The following is a 22,131-nucleotide window of genomic DNA, read 5'->3' on the forward strand; positions in this document are numbered from 1 at the left end:
AGTGAAAACTACAATAGTGACAGTTGTAGCCATATTTGCTGACCAGCCTTTTCTACCTCCTGAACATCCCGCATACAGACAGGTACTTACATCTGAAGTAATCCTCTCATGTCTCCCACGGGTATACATCTTCTAAAGAGTGTTTGCTATTTGATTATATGTTCTAGTTTATTGTTGGTTAATTGCTTCTTGTACATATGTCTGGGATCATCAACTCCAGTGAGAGCTCTCCTAGAAGACAGGCTGTTTCTTCTGCTCAGAACCACGGCATGTGTATGTATGTTATGAGTACGTAGTTTTGGATCTGCCCACCATACTTCTAAGCACCCCTCGCTATGCCAGTCATATGGGATGCACTCAGTACATTCCTGACCACCCAGCAGATGGAAATTTTTTCCTTTATAAATACAAAGGGTCACGGGGAAAAAAAAAAAAACATAGAACAGATATCTACTAATTTAAACCAATTCCTTCTCTTGAACAGAGCCCCCCCTTCTCCCATCAGCCATTCTTTTAAAGAATCTAAATAAAATGGAAAGTGCTGCTAGGTAGAATCTGACATGATTAAAGCCTGGAGAAAAGTCCATCAATACAGGAGGTACCCACAGTAGCAATATAGTACCATGTGTTTATGTAACGTTTGCTTTGGGGCACAGCTATTTTTTACACAGGTACTTGAGCTTGTTCTACACCTTTTAAATATTATTCTGGTGGGGCGCCTGGGTGGCTCAGTCGGTTGAGTGTCTGACTTTCGATTTTGGCTCAGATAAGGACCCCAGAGTTGTGGGATCAAGCCTTATGTCGGGCCCCATGCTGAGCGTGGAGCCTGGTTGAGATATATTCCCTCCCTCCCTCCCTCCCTCTCTCTCTCTCTCTGCTCCTCTCCCCACCCTGACTCATTCTTTCTCTTTCTGTCTCTCAAATAATAATAATAAAAAAAAACACATACACTGTTCTGGTTAATTAAAGGACACTCGTCAAAGAAGTTATGCCATTGTCTTCTTGGTAAAGCATTAAGAGCAAATAACTATTCTGAGGCAAAAAGACAAATCTATCCAAATTTGACAGTCCCCTCAGCTTTATATTTCTGTGTTAACGAAAGGAGCTGAATAAGTTAACAAGGAGTTAACATTCAAAGGAGTAGTGACCCAGTTTCTCACACTGGTGACGGAGACAGGACTAAAGAGATTTATCGCTTGCAAACAGTACACGCAAGCCTTCTGTAGAAATTCACGAAGGACATTTGAATGAGAAGAAAAGGTATATTTATACTTCTGGGCCTGAATATATAGAGAATACCTAAATGATTTGGTTTTTCTCTGCCTTCTTCATTTTTGTTTTATGGCAGAGACCTCTCAGCTCAAATGCACACTTTCTGCTCTCTCAACTGGGTATTAATTTGGTTAGAATTGCTAGAGATAAGCCTCTGGGATTGTTACATTTGTGTGAGAACCAGATGACTCTGAGCAAACATTACTTCTGCTTTTGAGAGTTATTTATAGCTGTATGTTTTTTAAAAACACATTGAAGTCAATAGGTTAGAACCATGAACAAACAGCTAATCCACGCATGGTTTTGATCTGAAAGATTTCCAACTTATATCCAAATGATGCAGAAGAAGAGACTTAACACGTGTAATAGGGCAGGGCAATTTCACAAGGAGCTAAGTGAGCAGAGGGGAGGGTCACAGGACATAATGTGGGGATAGTCATCAAGGACCTGATTCTAGAGGATGACGATAAGGCCTAAGCATGCTGAGAAGCCGCTGGAGGGGCTTTTTTTTTTTGGTAGTATAACACAAATACGATGTGCACATAAGCTGTCTATTCACGTTCGCCACTAGGCGGCCTGGCATTGGGAGCGCTGAGTCTGATGGCCAGCTGGGCTGTGCTTTCCACAATGGCTCTATGGTTCTTAGACATTGTAAGCAATCTCTGCACAGTAAGATTTGTTGCACATCCGCAGCTCTTCACGCTCCTTGACACCGTGGACGAGGAACTTCTGGAAGCCACCAGGCAGCACGTGCTTTGTTTTCTTGCTGCTCCCGTAAGCAACGCCAGGCATCAAGATCCGGCCCTTGAATCTTCTGCGCGCCATATTGCCAGTGCCTCTGGGTTTCCGCCAGTGGCGCTTAATTTCGATATATTGGTCTGACTGGTGCCTGATGAACTTCTTGGTCCTCTTTTTCGCAATCTTGGGCTTCACCAGAGGTCTGAGGGCAGCCACGATGCCGAACAGGAGATGGCCGCCACCCCCACGGGCAGTGCTGAGGAAGAGAGGGCAGTGCCACTGTGATGAGGGGAGAGCCGTGACACGATGACCACTCTCAGAAGACTACTCTGGCGACCGTAGGGAGTAGAGCTGGTGGCGGCACAGGGTGACGACAGAGAGCAGCGATCTAATCCGAGATGACGCGCTGGATTCTAGGTGAGAAGTGGAAGTACTGATAATTTGGAGCATATTTTGAAGGTGAAACTGTCAAGATTTCCTAGTGAGGAGGCAGTTGGATGCAGTCATCCCAAGCTGACAACCACTGATCTAGAAAGCTTTCTGAAATTTCGTATTTGTTGAATAAATGAATGAAGCAACGTAACAGAAGTGTAAGAAATGCTATCTGTAGATCAATTCCCCGTGGTAATAAAGGATAATTGACGGTCTACACAGCAAGGTTCTGTCTTACTCAGCCCTGCATTCAGATATTTCCAGAGAACAGGAATAACCACTCAGAGAGACTATTGCACAGGGTTTCTTGGACTCTCAGGGAGAAGAGCATCCCCCAGCAGAACAGGGATTCCCACCCGCAAGTCTGGCCAGATTACACTGAAAAGGTATCTGAGCACAGCACGGCATCTCCCCTAACGACTGTGCTTCGGCCCAGCTCCTAGAAGAGCAGCTACAGGTAAACATCCACAGAGGCTAAGAGAGGCATTTTTATTTTTTAAGAATTAGAATTTCAGGGGCACCTGAGTGGCTCCGATGGTTAAATGTCCAACTCTTGATTTCAGCTCAGGTCACGGTCACGCAGTCCGTGGGATCGAGCCCCCCTCGGCACTGAAAGTGCGGAGCCTGCTTGGGATTCTCTTTCCCTCTTTCTCTGCACCTTCCCTGCTCACATGCGTGTGTGCACACTCTCTCTCGGAATAAATAAACATTTTTAAAAAAGAATGATTACAATTCCAATATGCTATTAAGAGCACAATTTTGCTTCCTATCCGTCAGGTAACAGAGTGTACCACAAATGGGTTTTTTCCTAGAGGAAAAACCACTAAAGGGGTGTCACATATTAGCAATCCTAACCCCACGCCAAAGAGGAACCGACTGATGGACACCAGTTGGAAGCCAAATCATGTCCGTGAACAAGAGCTTCTCCCCCTCACGCCTGACTCCACCCCGTTGACCTGAGAGGAGCCTGAAGGGAGGGGAGCTGTACGGGGTTAATGCGAAATTTTTAAAAACACTTTTGATTACTATTAGAGTGAATTCGATCCTAACTCCTGGCTCTTGGCCTAGGAGATACAGTTATCGTGGAGATAAACAAAATGCGCACATCCAAAAAAACGTAAGATTTCGTTTCTTCCCCCTTCAAATTGCCATTCCAAAGCTGGAGGAAAATGCACTAATGCGTATTCAGCTAATTTTTTCTGCATCCGCGGTGACGAAAGCTTCATGTAGCTCTGAGATGGGGAAAAGTTCAGGAATCTAGAAAAAGAGAGCCCAGGGGCCTGTACACGGGCTAGGGGTATTCCCAACACTTTACCATGAACGTGATTTAGCAGTCATTAAACGTAACATACTTACATCAGAGACAGACAAATTCACCAACTGGAGCCAGGATTTACTTAAGAAAATTAACACTGATCACTGAAGTAAAGTTGCATGACTGGTCTTAAGACTGCTTGTTCATAGAAATTAGGCAAGGCAGGAAATGCTATGTAAAGCTATCTCTACTTCTGTATTCTGACAATTCTTGAGAAATAGAAACATTTTGAGAATAAAACTGCCTTGAGCCCTAAGGAGCATGTCTGACCCCAACGACTGTTTTCAGTTTTCAAACCCTGATCTCGAGATCCACTGGAAGCCATCAGTATCACATAGGTAGAGCTTGGTTTTTATTCTGTTGTAAATTCTCTTAACTAACATAAGTGGGTTTTCTGCCATCCTCTGCCAGTGTGAAACTGTGCCAGAAAAGAGATCCCATAATTTCATATTATGGTAGGAAACATCATACAGCCAAGCTAATTTATCAGCTGAAATAAACCAAACTGGTTTAACTTTCATGACCCTCTGCATTTTTAATTATGCCAAAGTTAATTTGCTTTCTGATATCTCAAAGAACAAAGGTCTTCTGTAGACAGTTAAAATGCAATTAAACTGATCAGAATTAACATCTGCCGTAGTAAATAAAGTGAAAGAGACGTGGCCTTTAGCAGCCCGCTGTCAAGATTGCTGAGGAGAACCAACAGAATTTCAGACCCGGAAACAACTTCTGAGGTTATCCAGTCTGACGCTCTTACATTATGACCCACACAAGCTAGGAGCGTGCATAACCCGCAGTTCATGAGTATATGCTGGGATCCGGCCTTTTTTCCTCCTAGAATACCATTCTCTATGTAAACGCATAACCATGCTGTTAAATAGATTTCCATTTCCACTATGAGCATGGGAACGTTTTCTCTTTAGAGCAGCCACTTGGCACGCTCTGGGTCAGCAAGTCATGATCTCCTTGGAGGTGCTGGAGAAGGTGGGTTCATGATTCAAGTAACAGCACACTGTATGATGGTGCCGTACGATGCTTTAGAATCTAGGACAATGTGGATGGAAACATGCTGAAAAAGATACGGGTTAAGATGAAAAGAGGACAATAGTCGTATTATTGTGCTATACCCTCAAGTCCATGGTAAGATCTGGATTCTAGAAGATGCTCTTTTCGTTTGGTTTAGAAACCTGGGACAAAGGTAAGATGGGGTGGCAATAGTGACGAATAACAAAAACCACAACAACAATTTACTGAGCACACACAGTGACAGACACACAACACTGACTCATTCTTCACAACACCCCAGCTGTTACAGGTACGGGTGGAAGTGCACACAGGGAGAGGCAAGACGTCATACTGTGCCTGTCACTTGGGGCCCCTTTCAAAAAATCACCCTATCTGGTGATAAGGGTCTCTTCTTACGGACACTTTAGTTTTTCAGAGGAAAGCTGAACCACCTAGAGGGCGCTGTTTGAGATTTAGAACTGACCCGCAAGAAAGAGTTGATGGTAAAGGAGAGGAAGCAGAACGCTGGGGAGAAAATGTTAGCATCTGGAGGCACAGGGTAGCTTTGTAAGGAAACCCTAGACTTAGTCATACATTTACCACAAAACACCAAAAAGCAGGCTCAAAGGGAGAACAGGTGTGCACACGCACGCACATGCATGATAAGAATGGGCTTAGGGTCAGAAACTATGAAAAGTAAGATGACTAATAAGAGACGGGAGCTGTTGAAAAATAAAACTGAAGGTTTTGGAAGGTCATGGAAGTATCGCACAGCCCTAACAAAAACAAAACAAACAAAAAACACCAGGGCGCCTGGGTGGCTCAGTCGTTGGGCATCCGACTTGGGCTCAGGTCACAATCTCATGGTTTGTGGGTTCGAGCCCCGCGTCGGGCTCTGCGCTGACAGCTCAGAGCCTGGAGCCTGCTTCGGATTCTGCGTCTCCCTCTCTCTCTGCCCTTCCCCCATTTGTGCTCTGTCTCTCTCTCAAAAAAAAAAAAAAAAAAAAAAAAAAAAAAACATTAAAAAATAATTTTAAAAAAATGCCAAGAGAAACCAATTAACTACACACAGAACCCCGGTGACATAAAACCTTAAATGATTAAACACAAAGGAGGGGCGGGGAGCATTACACCAAAGACAAATAAAGAAGCGAGATGAAACTCAAAGAGCCCCATCTTCAATGTTGAGACTTTTGTTGCAGTGTGGAAAGGAGGCTTGTGAAAAATGCTGAGAACAGATGGGCTTTGGAGAAAGACGGGGCCGCGGCTTACAGCAGCATCGGGAAGTGACCCTGGCACACAAGAGATTCTCAGTCCACAAAAACGTAGATATTAAATACGTGAGTGAAGGCAGTAAGATTAACAGATAACAGGAAAATAAATTCCTATTTTACTTTTTCCAACAGAGAACAGTGTGCCGCTGGCACCATTTCTAAGAGTTTCCAGCCACTCTGAAAATACAAATAGCCAAGAACAGACCAATCAACCACGAGGGAATTGAAGCAACGTGCAATTACAATAAATAAAAAGGGGTCACAAAAAATAGGAAGAGTGCTTAAGGACTAGAGATGGAAAATCTTAATCCAATTTAAAAAAATATTCTGAAAACGTAGACTCCAGACAAGCAGACTCGAAAGACAAAATTCTAGCATTAATCATCAGGCACGTGCTTTGAGGACCAGTAGAAAGTACAACAGTGATCACTAACACATGCCAAACTTAGTATTCTCTTTTCTTTGTTAATATTGGAAGACTGACACGGAAAGGGAAAGCCACAAACACAGTAGTAGCCAACAGAAAGTCACAGATGGAAGGAAAGTGGATTCATCGAATAACCCATCTATGCCAAATGCTGTTTCTCTGCTTTATGTATACAGTGATGATTTAGGCTTGTTCCTATTCAAAATATTTTTTTCCCCACAAAGACTCAGATGAAAACAAAGCTATAAAAGGCAAGTTAATCATATATGTAACATAAAGCAGAAGACAATTAAAACACGGGATGACAGACTAAAAACTGAGTACTTGGTAGGCAATAAGCATGGGGCAAAACTAATGGAAACGTGTATAACTAAGATACAAGGCCACCACTAATCTGAGTCTTTTTCCAGAGCAATGGCAGTCTCTACACCTCTGAGAGCCCAGTCAGTGAGTTTTACTTTCCACAAGTTAGCCCTTTAGATCATTCGCATCAGTATTTAAAGCATCCCAAGACCCCCTTGTAAACAGTTCCACATAAAATATTTTTGTGGCATAGACCCCAAAGTGACCTAGCTGGTAAGTCTTGAGTCTGAGGTAGATATGAAGTCTATTGAGTAAAAACAAGATATACAATTTAGATAAAGATTATCCCAATCAAGTAAATTCCCTTCCATAACACTGTATTGATTTAAACTTACTCTTACTTGGAATGCCTTTCTCTAATAACTCTGTATCATGGATGGATAAAGAAAAAGTGCATGAATTGATACTAAAGAATTATAGGGGCACCTGGGTGGCTCAGTCAGTTAAGCGTCTGTCCAACTTTGGCTCAAGTCACGATCTCATGGCTCATGAGTTCGAGCTCCACGTCAGGCTCTGTGCTAACAGTGCGGAGCCTGCTTGGGATTCTCTGTGCCTCCTCCACTCATTCTGTCTCTCAAAATAAATAAACTTTAAAATAAATAAATAAATAAATAAATAAATAAATAAATAAATAATTATAAACTGCCTTCCCAAATCACCTCAGATCAAAATGTCTCTGGACTTTGGTTTCCTTTCTTATAAAACAAGGGAGTTGAACCAAACTCCCAGATTTAACATACTTCCAAATGTAATTGTGGTTCCATACTTTATGATAGTAAAAATATACAATTAAATTTATATTTAAATGACAGAGCTTGGGCAGTTCCTCAAACACCAAATACAGAATTCAGCACATGACCAAGCAATTCCACTTCTAAGTATACACCCATAAGAACTGAAAGCTAGGACTCAAAAAGATACTTGGTCCCCAGTGTTCCCTGTAGCATTATTCACAGCAGGCAAAAGGTAAAAACGATCCAAGTGTCCTATAACAGATGAATGGATAAACAAAATGTGTGATATCCATACAGTGGCATATTATTCAGCCATAAAAAGTGCTGATACACAGCACCATGTTTTGAACCTTCAAAACATTATACTAAGGGAAGTAAGCCAGACCCAAAAGGAATATAGTGTATGATTCCACTTAAATGAAATATCTACACTAGGCAAGTTTACAGAACAGCAAGCAGATTACAAGTTACCAAGGGCCGGGGAAAAAAGGGAAATGCGAAGTTATTATTTAATGACTACAGTTTCTGCTTGGGGTGATAAATACACGGTAGTGATGGTTACACAACACTGTGTGTGTTCCTAATGCCACTGAATTGTACACCTAAAATGGATGAAATGGTAAGTTTTATGTTTTGCAGATACATATTACCCTAGTAAAAAATTATGCAATTAACACAACACACAATCTATAGATGAGGAGGCTTAGACACAGTCTATGTGAGGCTGGGCAAGTCTCAACCTCTCCAGTTTTCACTCTCTTCATCCACAAAGTAGGAATAATAAAATCCATTATCAATTCGTGGGATGGGTAATGGGACATCCACCTAGAACTTGTGAGAAAAAATAAATTCCATGTATGAGTAAAACTGCTTGATCAATTTATAATGCATCAAAGCAAAGGTATGCAAGACTACCTATAAACTGGCTCTAAGGCCTCCCCAACTTGACTGTAACTGGACCGAATATATTAACACACCTGATGAATAAATAAGCCAATCAGAAGTAGGCCTGAACACTACAAGAACATCAAAAAGTCCCAATCACAAAGTAAAGTGTGAGGACATCTATCCAAGCTTTCTGGGGGAGAATGACAGTCCTGGCCGATGATTTTCCATGTGGACCTCTCCCGCAGCAAGGCTTTTCCTACCACAAGCATGGATGTAGCACTTAAGAGCGTATTGCTCAGTGAAAGATGCCAATCTGAGAAGGCTACATATTGCATGATTCTAACTGTAGGACATTCCAGAAAAGGCAAAACTATGGGCACATTAAAAAGATCAGTGGCAGCCAGTGGGTAGTGGGAAAAGATGAGTAAGTGGAGCCTAGAGGAATTTTAGGGCAGTGAAACGCTGTGTATGATACTGTAATGGCACATGTGTGTCATCCATTTGTCCGAACTCAAGAATGTATGTACACACACACGATGTGGCCAATTAACTTCACATGTTCTAATCCCACTAACAACAAGATAATCGTATTCTCTATTTCATTTTTTTTTTAATTTTTTTTTTAACGTTTATTTATTTTTGAGACAGAGAGAGACAGAGCATGAACAGGGGAGGGTCAGAGAGAGAGGGACACACAGAATCCGAAACAGGCTTCAGGCTCTGAGCTGTCAGCACAGAGCCCGACACGGGGCTCGAACTCACGGACCGCGAGATCATGACCTGAGCCCAAGTCGGACGCTTAACTGACTGAGCCACCCAGGCGCCCCTATTCTCTATTTCAATATGGGGATATTTCCTAGAGAATGTGAAGATTATCCCATTTGGGGAATAAGACGAGAACACTGCATATGCGTCAATGTAAAAGGTGCCCCTCTGAAATTATTAGTATTTTTATTATCAACAGCTGTTGACATTTTGAACACGGAGACGAAGTACTCAAGGAAGTGCTTTACATGTTTTAATTCATTTAGTCCTCATCCCAACCACATGGGAGGGGAACCAACATCATCTGCATGTCGCAGCCGAGGAAATCCAGGTACACAAATTAAGTATCTTGTCCAAGGTCACGCAGCTGGTAAGCCGTAAGGCCTGCGTTCCCAGCCGAGGCTCTTAGCCACTGTTTTAAATACACTAAAAGCTTATATTCATCAGTGAGAACCAACTCACACAAAGTTTTAATTCCTAGTACTCTTAGAATTTGTCTCATGAATTACAAAATGACACTTCAGCTAGTAAGTAGTCTGTAAAATGTAAACAATGAGGAATGAGGCCTGCCCCTGACAGATGGGGCCGCAGGCAGGTGAGGAGGAGGTCCAGGGCAGGAGAAAGCAGAGGTGCGTATAGGCCAAGGGCATACCAACAATGGGCAGAGCCCCGGTTACTGAGCAGGACTAGTGAGACTGACAGAGCTCACCAGTTAAGAAGACTGAAAATGCAGTCTAACTTCTTCGACTTTCTCCAGGTAAGAGCCCTTAAATCATTGCACTGGCTACAGCCACATCCACGTGTGGGGTGAATAGTTGGAATGTCTGTGTTCCCACGGTAATTTATAACAGAGGATACTGGGATAAAGTGGGAGAATGGCAGGCCAGGTGTTTGACATTATCATCTCTGGCCATCACACCCAATAAGCACCCTGGGCTGTATTAATCAGCCAGCATGGCTAGATCTGAGATGTAAAGTACCCCATCATTAATTCTCCATCTGGCTGAGAATCCACACAGGACTGATTCACGGGGCTGTGTCTTCATGAATCAAACCTAAAATTCACCTGACTTTGCTGGTTCAGATTCCACATTCAACAACATCTTAACTATTTCCTCACCCGTTATCTGCATCTTCCCATGAGGCAAAAATGTAATTCAAGTAATCTAGTCCAAAAATTGTTTTAGTAATTTCCATTTTAATACTTCGGCCTTAAAAATGTAGTTAAATGATCTGCCCAGGAGAGATGAATCTGCTTTTGGCTTGCTAAAAAAAAAAAAAATTAGCCTATGAAACTGGCCAAACCTTGGTCCTAGGTAGTGAGAGCCATCCCATGACTCCCCCGCTGATCTACGCTTGTCCCCTCATATTCTGCATGGTCTTCTTTTCTCATGTAAGAATCATCTGTCAGGGTGACTGCAAAAACTATATGAGGTAAAGGTAATTGTGTTTATCAAACTTACTGGCACCAGAGACATAAACGTACCTCTTTCCCCCTACCCTCACCTCTAAACTTTACTGACACAGATTTAAAAGTTATCAATAGGGGCGCCTGGGTGGCGCAGTCGGTTAAGCGTCCGACTTCAGCCAGGTCACGATCTCGCGGTCCGTGAGTTCGAGCCCCGCGTCGGGCTCTGGGCTGACGGCTCGGAGCCTGGAGCCTGTTTCCGATTCTGTGTCTCCCTCTCTCTCTGCCCCTCCCCTGTTCATGCTCTGTCTCTCTCTGTCCCAAAAATAAATAAAAAACGTTGAAAAAAAAAAAATTAAAAAAAAAAATAAATAAATAAAATAAAATAAAAGTTATCAATAGAAAACTGTATGTTCATGCTGTATGAGAGTTTATTTGGGGTACTCAATGAGACCCAAAAGCAATTTTCTCCTATTTCTCAGATATGGAAAAACAGACCATTTAGTTCAAGAATGTACAGGGTGTCGGGGCACCTGGGTGGCTCAGTCAGCTGAGTGACTGACTTCGGCTCATGTCATGATCTCGCGGTTCGTGAGCTCCAGCCCCACGTAGAGCTCTGTGCTGACAGCTCAGAGCCTGAAACCGGCTTCAGATTCTGTGTCTCCCTCTCTCTCTGCCCCTCCCCGCTCGTGCTCCATCTCTCAAAAATAAATGATAAAAAAATTTTTTTTAAATGTACAGGGTGTGACAGCAGGGAAAGGGCTCCTTAAAAAAGATCTGCAAGAAGCCAAAAGGAGAATGAATGAATGAATCCTACAGGTAAAAAGACAGTACAAAGAAAAAAGCCCTATCAATTACCCCAAGGCCAAAGTGAGAAAGAAAATGAGTCTGATGCATTGTAGATCGCATGGGAAGGACACACTCAGCCATCACTATGATTACTAGTATCAAAGGAATGAATGGTGAGTATCACAAGCAGCAGTAAAAATGTTTGGGTTGATTCATGTTTTGAAGTGATCTTCAGGAGGGGTAAATGGGTGGTAAAACCCATTTTAAGGAACATGTTCTTTTGTGAAACTACCCCAGCTTTTGTAGAACCTCTCTTCACGTGAGCCAAATTAAAAATATAAAGCAACCAAAATAAGGAAGCTTCTAGTTCCTGCTCGTCCGCATTTTTTCTGCCTCTGGCTGAGAAAGCTGAAATTTTGTGTTGCAATTACAGTTTTTCCCCTTTTGGCGTGTCCTTGTGGCTCTGTTGACAGCCCACAGCCGCCCCGACCTTACACGATGGTTTCAGGTTAGTGCGCAGATGACATATTGTAAAGCCACAACCCACCATCGGGACAGACAGGAGCATGCATACATACCTCGTTCAAATTTTAACCGTTGATAAAGCTGAAACTGGTCCACAGGTACCAAGCAGGCAATCTGAAACCAGAGATATTAAAGAGATGAGGTCTCTGTCATCAGTGGAGCCCAGAATTCCAGCCTTCTAGGACCTCTCCTCATCTGGCTGACTTTATACCAGTGGATCTCCGACTGCTTTTTCTCCCCACAGTTCACATGGTAACACAAAGAGCAATTCCGACATCTGCCCCAGTCCTCTGCCACGGATGGGAGTCGCTACTCAAAGCACCCATGACCGGACCCACCAGTCAGCTTCCGTTCTTCCGTCAACAGCTACTAAGACCAGACAACCAAGGTTTTGGACCACCTCAATTATTTGTGTACATATACAAAAGATGCTCCTTTCCTCTCCACATTCATTTAAGAAATGTTTAAAAGATTATAGTCCTAGGGGCGCCTGGGTGGCTCAGTCGGTTAAGCGGCCAGCTTCGGCTCAGGTCATGATCTCGCAGTCCATGAGTTCGAGCCCCGCGTCGGGCTCTGTGCTGACAGCTCAGAGCCTGGAGCCTGTTTCAGATTCTGTGTCTCCCTCTCTCTGACCCTCCCCCGTTCATGCTCTGTCTCTCTCTGTCTCAAAAATAAATAAACGTTAAAAAAAAAAAAAAAAAAAGATTATAGTCCTAGCTTTAGAACTCCTAAAAACTAGGATCAGGTAGGTAGTGCCTCAGGAATTATAAAAACCTCATTAGTTTCCTGGGGAATAGAACCTTTGAAGCAATATAAAAATCATTCCTTCAGGCAAAAATCACTTCATGGGGCCCTTGGTTTCATTGATTGCCATCCACGCCGTGGCAGAAAATGCTAAAGGGGAGCCTGGGTGGTTCAGTTGGTTGAGCATCCAACTTCAGCTCAGGTCGTGATCTCACAGTTCATGAGTTCAAGCCCCACATGAAGCTTGCTGCTGTCAGCACAGAGCCCGCTTCTGATCTTCTGTCTCCCTCTCTCTGCCCCTCCCCCGCTCATGCTCGCTCGCTCGCTCTCTCTCTCTCTCTCTCCCAAAAATAAACATGTTTTAAAAAAGGAAAGAAACTGCTAAAGATGCTAAAATGCTACAGCTATTTCTTGTGGCTAGACTCCTCCGTTTCCATTTCAGATGGCAATATGAACTCAAAGGTTTACTGGTATATGACAATGATTCATACCTGGCCAAATGACATTTCAGATTAATCTTCTTAAATTGCATTTCAAAGTCAGATGCAGGAAAAGCCAAATGCTCTTAAACTGGCATTCTAAAAATAATAGTTCCATTGACGTCAACTCTATTGACGTTGCTTAAAAGATACATAACTGAGGGGCGCCTGGGTGGCTCAGTCGGTTAAGCGGCCGACTTCAGCTCAGGTCATGATCTCGCGGTCCGTGAGGGCTGTGAGTTCAAGCCCCGCGTCGGGCTCTGTGCTGACAGCTCAGAGCCTGGAGCGTGTTTCAGATTCTGTGTCTCCCTCTCTCTGACCCTCCCCTGTTCATGCTCTGTCTCTCTCTGTCTCAAAAATACATAAATATTAAAAAAAAAAAAAAAAAGATACATAACTGAGAAAACCAAAAGATGTGATACTAAGCTTCTAAACATTTGGCAAGTTGATACAGGACACAGTCTTAGCCTTAGCAATTCTGACTCTAACACACTGCATATTCTTTGGTATAAGATATATCTAGATGGAAATTCATTAGTTCAACTAATGAAAGGAAGTCTGCGTTAAGAAAACAAGAGTGAATGGGGCGCCTGGGTGGCTCAGTCGGTTAAGCGTCCGACTTCAGCTCAGGTCACGATCTCACAGACCGTGAGTTCGAGCCCCGCGTCGGGCTCTGGGCTGATGGCTCAGAGCCTGGAGCCTGCTTCCGGTTCTGTGTCTCCCTCTCTGTCTGCCCCTCCCCCGTTCATGCTCTGTCTCTGTCTCAAAAATAAACATAAAAAAAAAAAAATTAAAAAAAAAAAAGAAAAAAAAGAAAACAAGAGTGAAAAAAAAATGAGGCAGTTTAAAATTGTACATAACAAATATTTTTGAAAAGGTATCCAGAATCTAATCCTCCTTCTCACACACAAAAAATCAATTTGTTTACTTTGCAAATGAATTAAACTAAGTTAGCTAAAATCTATGAAGGACCACGAAACAGGCAAGTTGAGTCTTCTCCATCCCAAGTATGGTAAAACATTAATTTAATTTAATTACAGAATTTTTTTCTCCAGCTAGGGGGGAAGGTTGCATTTGCATCTGCCGCCTTAAATAAAGCTCCTGAGAAATCACTGTAAAAAAAATTATGGTTAATTTTATATGATGGGTGTTAGACTTTTACTACATTGGAAGCCACTTTTGTTTCATCTGTTAGAATACATACCACTTGGGCATCTTTCCTAAAAGACAAAGGTGTCTCAAAAACAAAAAACAAAAAAACAAAAAAACCCCCTCTGAACTGGGGACAGAAGACATAAGCAGCCAAAGGCATGAGAGGCATTCAGGAATCTGAATTTAGTTCCTTAGTTGTTGATTCATTGTAGGCAGAGGACAAATAATCTAATATTACTTCAACTTTGGGCCAAGGTGACTTGAAGATGCTGTCATCTGGACCCAACAGACCTCGGTGAGGATCTGCGTCTCTATTTTCAACCCCCACCCCCAAAAAAGATCTCATTCTATGGGACAGTCCTGTACTCAATTTGCCTCCATCTAAAATAGTTTCTGGACTGATGAAGAACTTCTTCAAACCCCTCAAAGTCAACTCTTAAAAATTGTTTGTTTGTTTGTTTGTTTGTTTGTTTGTTTTTCAATGACATGCAATTTATGTAACAGCTAAGGTCAAATACAGTTTCTGGAAGACAAAGCAAACAGGAGATGAAGTATTTTAGACACAGATGAAATGCTAATGAAAAAGTGACACAAATTAATGCAGCAAAAAGTCAACAACAGGAGAGATGGATGTTTAATTTTAAATTAGAAAAATAAATGTCATCAGGGGACACATTACTGCCAACGGGGAAGTCAGAGGTCTCTAATTTGTTTTTGGGTTTGTTTTTTTTTTTGGTTACTTACTCTACTTTAAATCTATTTATCATTTTTCAGAGATCAAAGATTTTTACAGAATTAAGCCTTAGTAAGGCAAATGTAATTTTTTTCTATTGAAATTTGTGATTAAAAAAAAAAAGTTAGTTCCATCACACCGTTCTCTTCCCAGTCCCCCACCACTTAGAGGTGCACTTTCTCCATATTCTGCTCCATGATCCAGGAAGAGTATAGCACTGGCTGGAAGCCAGGGATACAGATGAGGAAAGGAGACCCAGAAGGTCCCCTCAAGGAACTTAAATTACTCAGAAGGCAATACCGACACATAAGGTTTTTTTTAATCTGCTCCTTGGGGAACAAAAATCCACATCTTGATCTTACAATTTGTTGGATATTAAGGTTAGACTAGTTTTCTGAAATGTTTCTATTATACCCATGGCTTTAGGTCAGAGAAAGCCAGACCTTGTTAAAAAAAAAAAAAAAAAAAAAAAAAAGATGGCCCAAAGAATTAAAATCCTGGTTCCATTGCCATTTGGAGAAAGTCACCATTGCTCAAGCTTTTTACCTGGAAGTAAATATGTGAGGATAATTATTAAAGGCTCTATCAGGTCACAGGTTAAAGGGCTACTGCTTTAAAAACAAAACAAAACAAAACCCAAAACAATCACAATTACTCTAAAACTGATTGCAAAACTGAAACCCCAACAGAAGAGATTATGAAGAGGTGTCTTTTGATATATCACTCTCCTCTTCCTGCCAAAAAAGAAATTCCAAATTGTTCAAAATCATATCAGAATGCTCCTTTTCAACTTTTCTTTTTGGAAATAATTTTAGACTCACGAAGAATTGCAAAACTTAGGTAGAGTTCCTAAGTTCCATCCTCCCAACTTTTCCTTCTGTTAACACCTTACATAACCATGGCATTTATTTATTTATTTATATAACCATGGCATTTATTTATTTATTTATTTATTTAGGGAGAGAGAGAAAGCATGCTCGAGAGGCAGGGGCACCGACAGAGGGGGAGAGAGATTCCCAAGCAGGCTCTGCACTCGGGCAGCGCAGAGCCCAACACAGGGCTCAAACTCATGAACTGTGAGATTATGACCTGAGCAGAGATCAAGAGTTGAACACTTTAACCGACTAAGCCACCCAGGCATCCCATGGCTAATAATTAAAATAATGAAACTTACATTGACACAAAACAAACAACCTGCAAGTCTTATTCAAAGGTCAAAAACTGTCCCACTTATGTCTTTTTTTTTTTTCAGTCCAAGATCCTGGATTGCATTTAATTGCTGTGCCTCTCCTTAGCCTTCTCCAATGTGTGGCAAGTCCTCAGTTTGTCTTTGTCTTTCACGACCTTGACATGTTGGAAGAGTCCAGGCTAGTTATGTTGTACAGTGTTCTCTGATTTGGGTTTGTCTGATGCATTCTCATGATTAGGTTGAGGCTGTGCATTTTTGGCAAGAATATCACAGAAGTGATGTTGAGCCATCAGGAGGTACATGAGGACACCCATCTCATTACTGGCGGTGTTGACTTTTTAGCTTGGTCAAGGTGGTGTCTACCCAATTTCTTCACCCTTTGTCATCAGCAAAGGTTCTTGCAGGGATACATTTTGAGATTCTGCAAACATCCTCTTTCTCATCATACCTTTGCTCCACTAATTGTTGCATCTATTGATAATTCTCGCCTACAATAGTTATTACTGTGGTAATTGCTTAATGATGATTTTCTATTTCTACCCTTCATTCTGTATTTGTTAATTAGAATTCTACTAAAAGAAATTTCAGAAATTAGAATTTCTACTGAAAGAAAGCTGTCCCTTACTTCCCCAAAGAAGACATCCAGATGGCCAACAGACACACGAAAAAATTCTCAACATCATGCATCATCAGGGAAATACAAATCAAAACCACAATGAGATACCACCTCACACCTGTCAGAATGGCGAACATTAACAACTCAGGCAACAACAGATGTTGGCGAGGATGCGGAGAAAGAGGATCTCTTTTGCATTGTTGGTGGGAATGCAAGCTGGTGCAGCCACTCTGGAAAACAGTACGGAGGTTCCTCAAAAAACGACCCACCAGTAGGTATTTATCCAAGGGATACGGGTGTGCTGTTTCTGAGGGACACATGCACCCCAATGTTCACAGCAGCACTATCGACAATAGCCAAAGTATGGAAAGAGCCCAAATGTCCATCAGTAGATGAATGGATAAAGAAGATGTGGTGTGTGTGTGTGTGTGTGTGTGTGTGTACATATACACGCGTGCGCACGTGGGCACACACACACACACACACACACACACACACACTGGAGTATTACTCAGCAATCAAAAAGAATGAAATCTTGCCATCTGCAACTATGTGGTTGGAACTGGAGGGTATTATGCTGAGCGAAATTGGAGACAGACATATCATATGACTTCCCTCATATGAGGAATCTAATATACAAAGCAGATGAACACAAGGAAAGGGAAAGAAAAATAATGTAAAAACAGCGAGGGGGACAAAACATAAGAGACTCTTAAATATAGAGAACAAAGAGGGTTGCTGGAGGGGTTATGACGGGGGTGATGGGCTGAATGGGTAAGGGGCACTAGGGAATCTATTCCTGAAACCATTGTTGCACTAAATGCTAACTAACTTGGATGTAAACTTAAAAATTAATTAATTAAAAAAAAAAACAAAGAAAGATCAGTCCCTTCTCTCCCATTTATTATTCATTTATTTATTCAGGTCAGTATGGACTACTGATATTTTTTTTATTCAGTGGGTTCTCATCCACTAATAACCAGACCCACATTCAAGCCGTAGAAACAAACGTTTCTAAGTATCTTCTCAACTACCAACAGGACGATTGCCTCAGATCAACTACTAAAAAATTCTTATCTTGATTTAAAGTGATTTTTTTTTTTGCTATTTCTCCTTTGAAATTTATATTAATCTGCCTGTTCAATAAAAAAGAAAAACTTCTCTCTCCTCCTATGAAAAACCACTTTTTCTCATCCTCATCATTCTAGAAATTCTTTCCAAAAAGAAAGAAAATTTAATTCAAAGATAAAATAAGTTCAGTTTCATTTTAACAGAACAAAAGCAGTAACATCGGAACAATAAGAACAAAAGCTACTAATTGCCCATAATCTCTATCTTTTTTTTCTGGTAAAAAATTAACCTGAGGATTCAGGTCCTACTTTGCTGAAAGTCTTCACTTTTCCTTTCCACTCCAACTGTAGCCGAGCGTAACCAGGGCTCTCAGGATATACATACACGTGGGGGGGGGGGGGGGGGGGGGGCGTGCTAGAAATGTTACACATGAAGGTTAACTGGATAGACCTAACATTCACAACTGAGAAGAAATTAAAGGTGAGGCACCCCCTTGTTTACTATATTAACTATGATTATAATATTTGAGCAGACATCACCACCTACACCGACATTAGCCCTACAAAAACCAAAGAAGAAAAAGGGGGGCAGAGGGTGGAGCCTGTTTGCCAGAGAAACATTTATGCCGAAAGCGGTGTATTCCCATAATACTGACAATTGTTCAATATCTTGCAAATAAAATACTATATATGATTAAAATACATATTGTCTTTTAGTCAGGAAAATGAAATGGTTCCAACATCGAAGCTAGGGGTGGGCTTCATGTAAGTACCTCTCATCAAGGTCTAGAAAGCCAGGTGAGAAGAGAAAAAGAAAAAAGAAAAGCCTAGTCTTTACTTGGGTTTGGCCTTTCAAATCATATTTCTGCTACAGTTGCTTTAAAAAATCAAAGAGACCTGGGGCGCCTGGGTGGCTCAGTCAGTTGAGCGCCGACTTCGGCTCAGGTCACGATCTCGCGGTCCGTGAGTTCGAGCCCCGCATCGGGCCCCTGTGCTGACAGCTCAGAGCCTGGAGCCTGTTTCCGATTCTGTGTCTCCCTCTCTCTGACCCTCCCCCATTCATGCTCTGTCTCTCTCTGTCTCAAAAATAAATAAACGTTAAAAAAAAAAAAAAATCAAAGAGACCCAACAAAGAATACAAGGGACCAGTATATTTGAAGATGGAATTGACCACGAGGAGATCATTATAGCATGTCAAGGCCTTGGCAATTTTTGAGGGGCTATGACTTGCAAAAATACCAGCAAAAAAAAAACAGTCCCAGTTTTATGGATAAGTGCCTTACCACACTTACACAAAAATTACCAATGTTTCTTATCTCGACCCAGAAAATAAGAACTGCACTTTCTACCCAAAAAGGAAAAATGGCACATCCATCGAGTGTACTAACCAAGCTCACATCTCCTTCCCTACATACAAGATATGGAACCTGCTGGAAAAAACAAGAGGGTATAACTGAGAAACCAGAAGGCAGGGCCCTCTGGGGACGTGGAAAAGATGGCGGAAGCTAGAACTCCAGGGCCAGAATTATCCTCACAATTCCCTCAAGAGGGCTGCCTTTGCTACTCTTTATTCACCTGTCTACAGAGGCTTCTGTGCACCTTCCCACACCGTCCCCTGCCTCTCTCCCCCGCCTGCCTGCTCTGTGGGTAAAAGGGATACGCCCATGAGCACATCCACATGGCACATTCAACCCGTTGCTGCTTATTCTTCTTATAGCCGCCTTTAAAGGAAAAGCTCAGAATCAGAAACGTTATTCTCCATTTATAATCGGTTTTTAATTTTTTTTTAATGTTTATTTTTGAGAAAGAGAGAGAGTACAAGTCGGGGAGGGGCAGAGAGAAAGAGAGAGAGAGAGAGAGGGAGGGAGGGAGGGAGGGAGGGAGACAGACAGAGAATCCTAAGCAGGCTCCGCCCTGTCAGCACAGAGCCCGATGTGGGGCTCGAACCCACAAACCACGAGATCACGACCTGCGCGGAAATCAGATGCTCAACCGACTAAGCCACCCAGGCACCCCCATTTATACGCAGTTTTAAAGCAAAGCCTTAAATACATTCTGAAATAAAATTCAACTGGGAATCTCAAGAATATCTATTAACGCCGGCATAGCAGATTTCTTTATCTGTCGCCACCCCAAGTTTCGACTCTTCTCGGGCTAACGTGCATCGCAGCCAAAGGTTATGACAGACACACTTTGGTCCCTTCCCGTGCAGATCTTTCAACCGCAGCAACAGGGCTCTGGCTGCCTGCCTGGGCGTCCTCCTCCTCCCTCTCTGCCCCACCTCGCACTGATGATACGAAGGAAGAGTGTGAGAAGAGATGGCAAGTGGGGGCTGTGCTGACGGGGACTTTGTGGGGAACACATGGATCGCTCTAATTCCAGCAACCTTTACCGAAACCACCCCAATAAACATGCAACAGGAGTAAAAACCGTATTTATTTTGCAAACGTAGCTTCAAATTCCTTAGCACGCCACTGCCCCCCGTTCCTCTCTCCTGGTCCTCCACGGTGCCCCACCCTAAAGCTCCTCCTGTAGAAATTCTGCAGCCCCCATTCTTGGTGCATCCTTGCTCTGGTGCATGTGGGGGCTCTAGCAGCCAAATGCAGGCGGGTCATTTCAATGCCCCAGGAGCTAGGGGGAGGGCTGGTTGTTGAGAAGCTGTTCTCGGCCCTCCACTGCCAGCTGGCAGAGAGAGGAAGCTCCATCACTCAGGCCATGTAATGGTAGGTATGTGCTCACCACTCCAAGTTTACAGGCCCCAGACACACGGCTCGGGCTCCCCCAGCAAGTGGCGGGTGCTATTTCCCTTCCACTGTGAGGGAAGGGCTCCATTAGTCATCGCTGTTAGAACAGGGCTACTAACTCCCAGGGGAGGACTTGCCTGAAGTAGAGCTATGAGCAAACAATCTGCGCCCCACCTCTCGTAAGTCTACGGCCGGAAGTACCTGATGGTGCAAGGAAGGCCAAGTTTTACTCATCCGGGGCCCCCAGCGGGGTGACCTGTAGCCACCGCCTCCCACCAACTTGCGTGACGTGCAAGCAAAGATGCCTTTTCTACTGTTTCCTCCATAAGCCAAGGGTACTTGGATGGGGCATTAAGTGTCTCGCTAATGAAGCTACTCCTGATAAACAAAAGTGCAAGGGCAGAGCCACAGCTGAGCTCATAGGAAGCGGTAGGAAGGCAGGCAGGACCCACAGCGAACAGGAGGCGGACGCCAGGAGCACAGGCAACCACGTGAGTGAGATCTACCCTGGAAAGCATTTGGACAAAAGAGCCTAAATTGCTGGCGTCCCCTGAAGGTAAAGAAATGTTACGCTACCATGCATCTTAGAAGACAATGGATGATGAAGAACCACGCACATGGTAACATAAACAGCAGCAGCACCAAGGGAACTCGAGTCTTAACCATCATTATTTTTAACATGCAAAGTATGTCTCCGCGTTACCTGTATGATTAAACATTTTTTTAAAGGCACAGTAAGTAGTTATAGAGACAGAATCCAGTCAAGCAATGAGTTGGGTGATGCCATTGGGATATACTTGACCATATCTGGATTAAGAGCTATCTATTATAATAACTATGTAAGAGAAAGCTTGATATAAAGGAAGCCAGAAAGGAAGATGGTCCAGCCCAAGTTCACGTGTATGTGGTATCTGCTTTGAAAGGAGTGGTCCCAGGGATGCCTGGGTTAAACATCCAGCTCTCGATTTCGGATCAGGTCATGATCCCACAGTTGAGATGGAGTCCCACGTTGGGCTCTGCATTGGGCATGGAGCCTGCTTAAGATATTCTCTCTCTCTCTCTCTCTCTCTCTGTCTCTCCCCTGCTCACACTCTCCAAATTAATCAATGAATTAAAAATTAATTTTTAAAAACAAGTGGCCCCATATAAACTGATAAAGCTACCAAATATCTCTAACATAATACCCTATTCATGTCTCAATTCAAAATGAGAGACCGTCACTACTACCCCCACAATATTTTACTCTGCGGGAAAACACAAGTGGCCAGTTGGTTAGGAACTTTGATTACTACACATCCGTGCCTATCTTTAGTCAGGCTCTTCAGCAAGTGGGTACAGAAACGGTCCTTTAATGCCTTGGGTGCCTTCTTGCTCACCTAATGGGAAACAGACTTTAAGGAATTGAAGAAATAACCATAGTTTTTAGTTCGGAGGATGTTTTTGTTCTGTTTTTTGTCAAATAGCCTTTG

The 22,131-nt window shown here is 42.7% G+C and overlaps 1 protein-coding gene, 1 long non-coding RNA gene and 1 pseudogene across 3 annotated transcripts in view; 1 reads left to right on the forward strand and 2 right to left on the reverse strand.

The window, feature by feature from the left end:
* RNF144B (ring finger protein 144B) overlaps positions 1-22,131 on the reverse strand; it is a 90,693-nt gene that overhangs the window by 26,565 nt on the left and 41,997 nt on the right. For both annotated transcript variants that reach the window (XM_049654980.1, XM_049654979.1), the window contains one exon: positions 11,989-12,049. In XM_049654980.1, coding sequence (XP_049510937.1) covers positions 11,989-12,049 — 61 coding nt within the window. The remainder of the gene's footprint in view (positions 1-11,988; positions 12,050-22,131) is intronic.
* Positions 1,410-4,896, reverse strand: LOC125908465 (60S ribosomal protein L32-like; annotated as a pseudogene).
* Positions 11,351-13,320, forward strand: LOC125939525 (uncharacterized). Its single transcript, XR_007463081.1, has 2 exons — positions 11,351-11,918; positions 12,180-13,320. It is a non-coding gene; the product is annotated as an uncharacterized LOC125939525 (long non-coding RNA).

The sequence above is a fragment of the Panthera uncia genome, assembly GCF_023721935.1.
Source record: "Panthera uncia isolate 11264 chromosome B2 unlocalized genomic scaffold, Puncia_PCG_1.0 HiC_scaffold_25, whole genome shotgun sequence".
Lineage (NCBI taxonomy): Eukaryota > Metazoa > Chordata > Mammalia > Carnivora > Felidae > Panthera > Panthera uncia.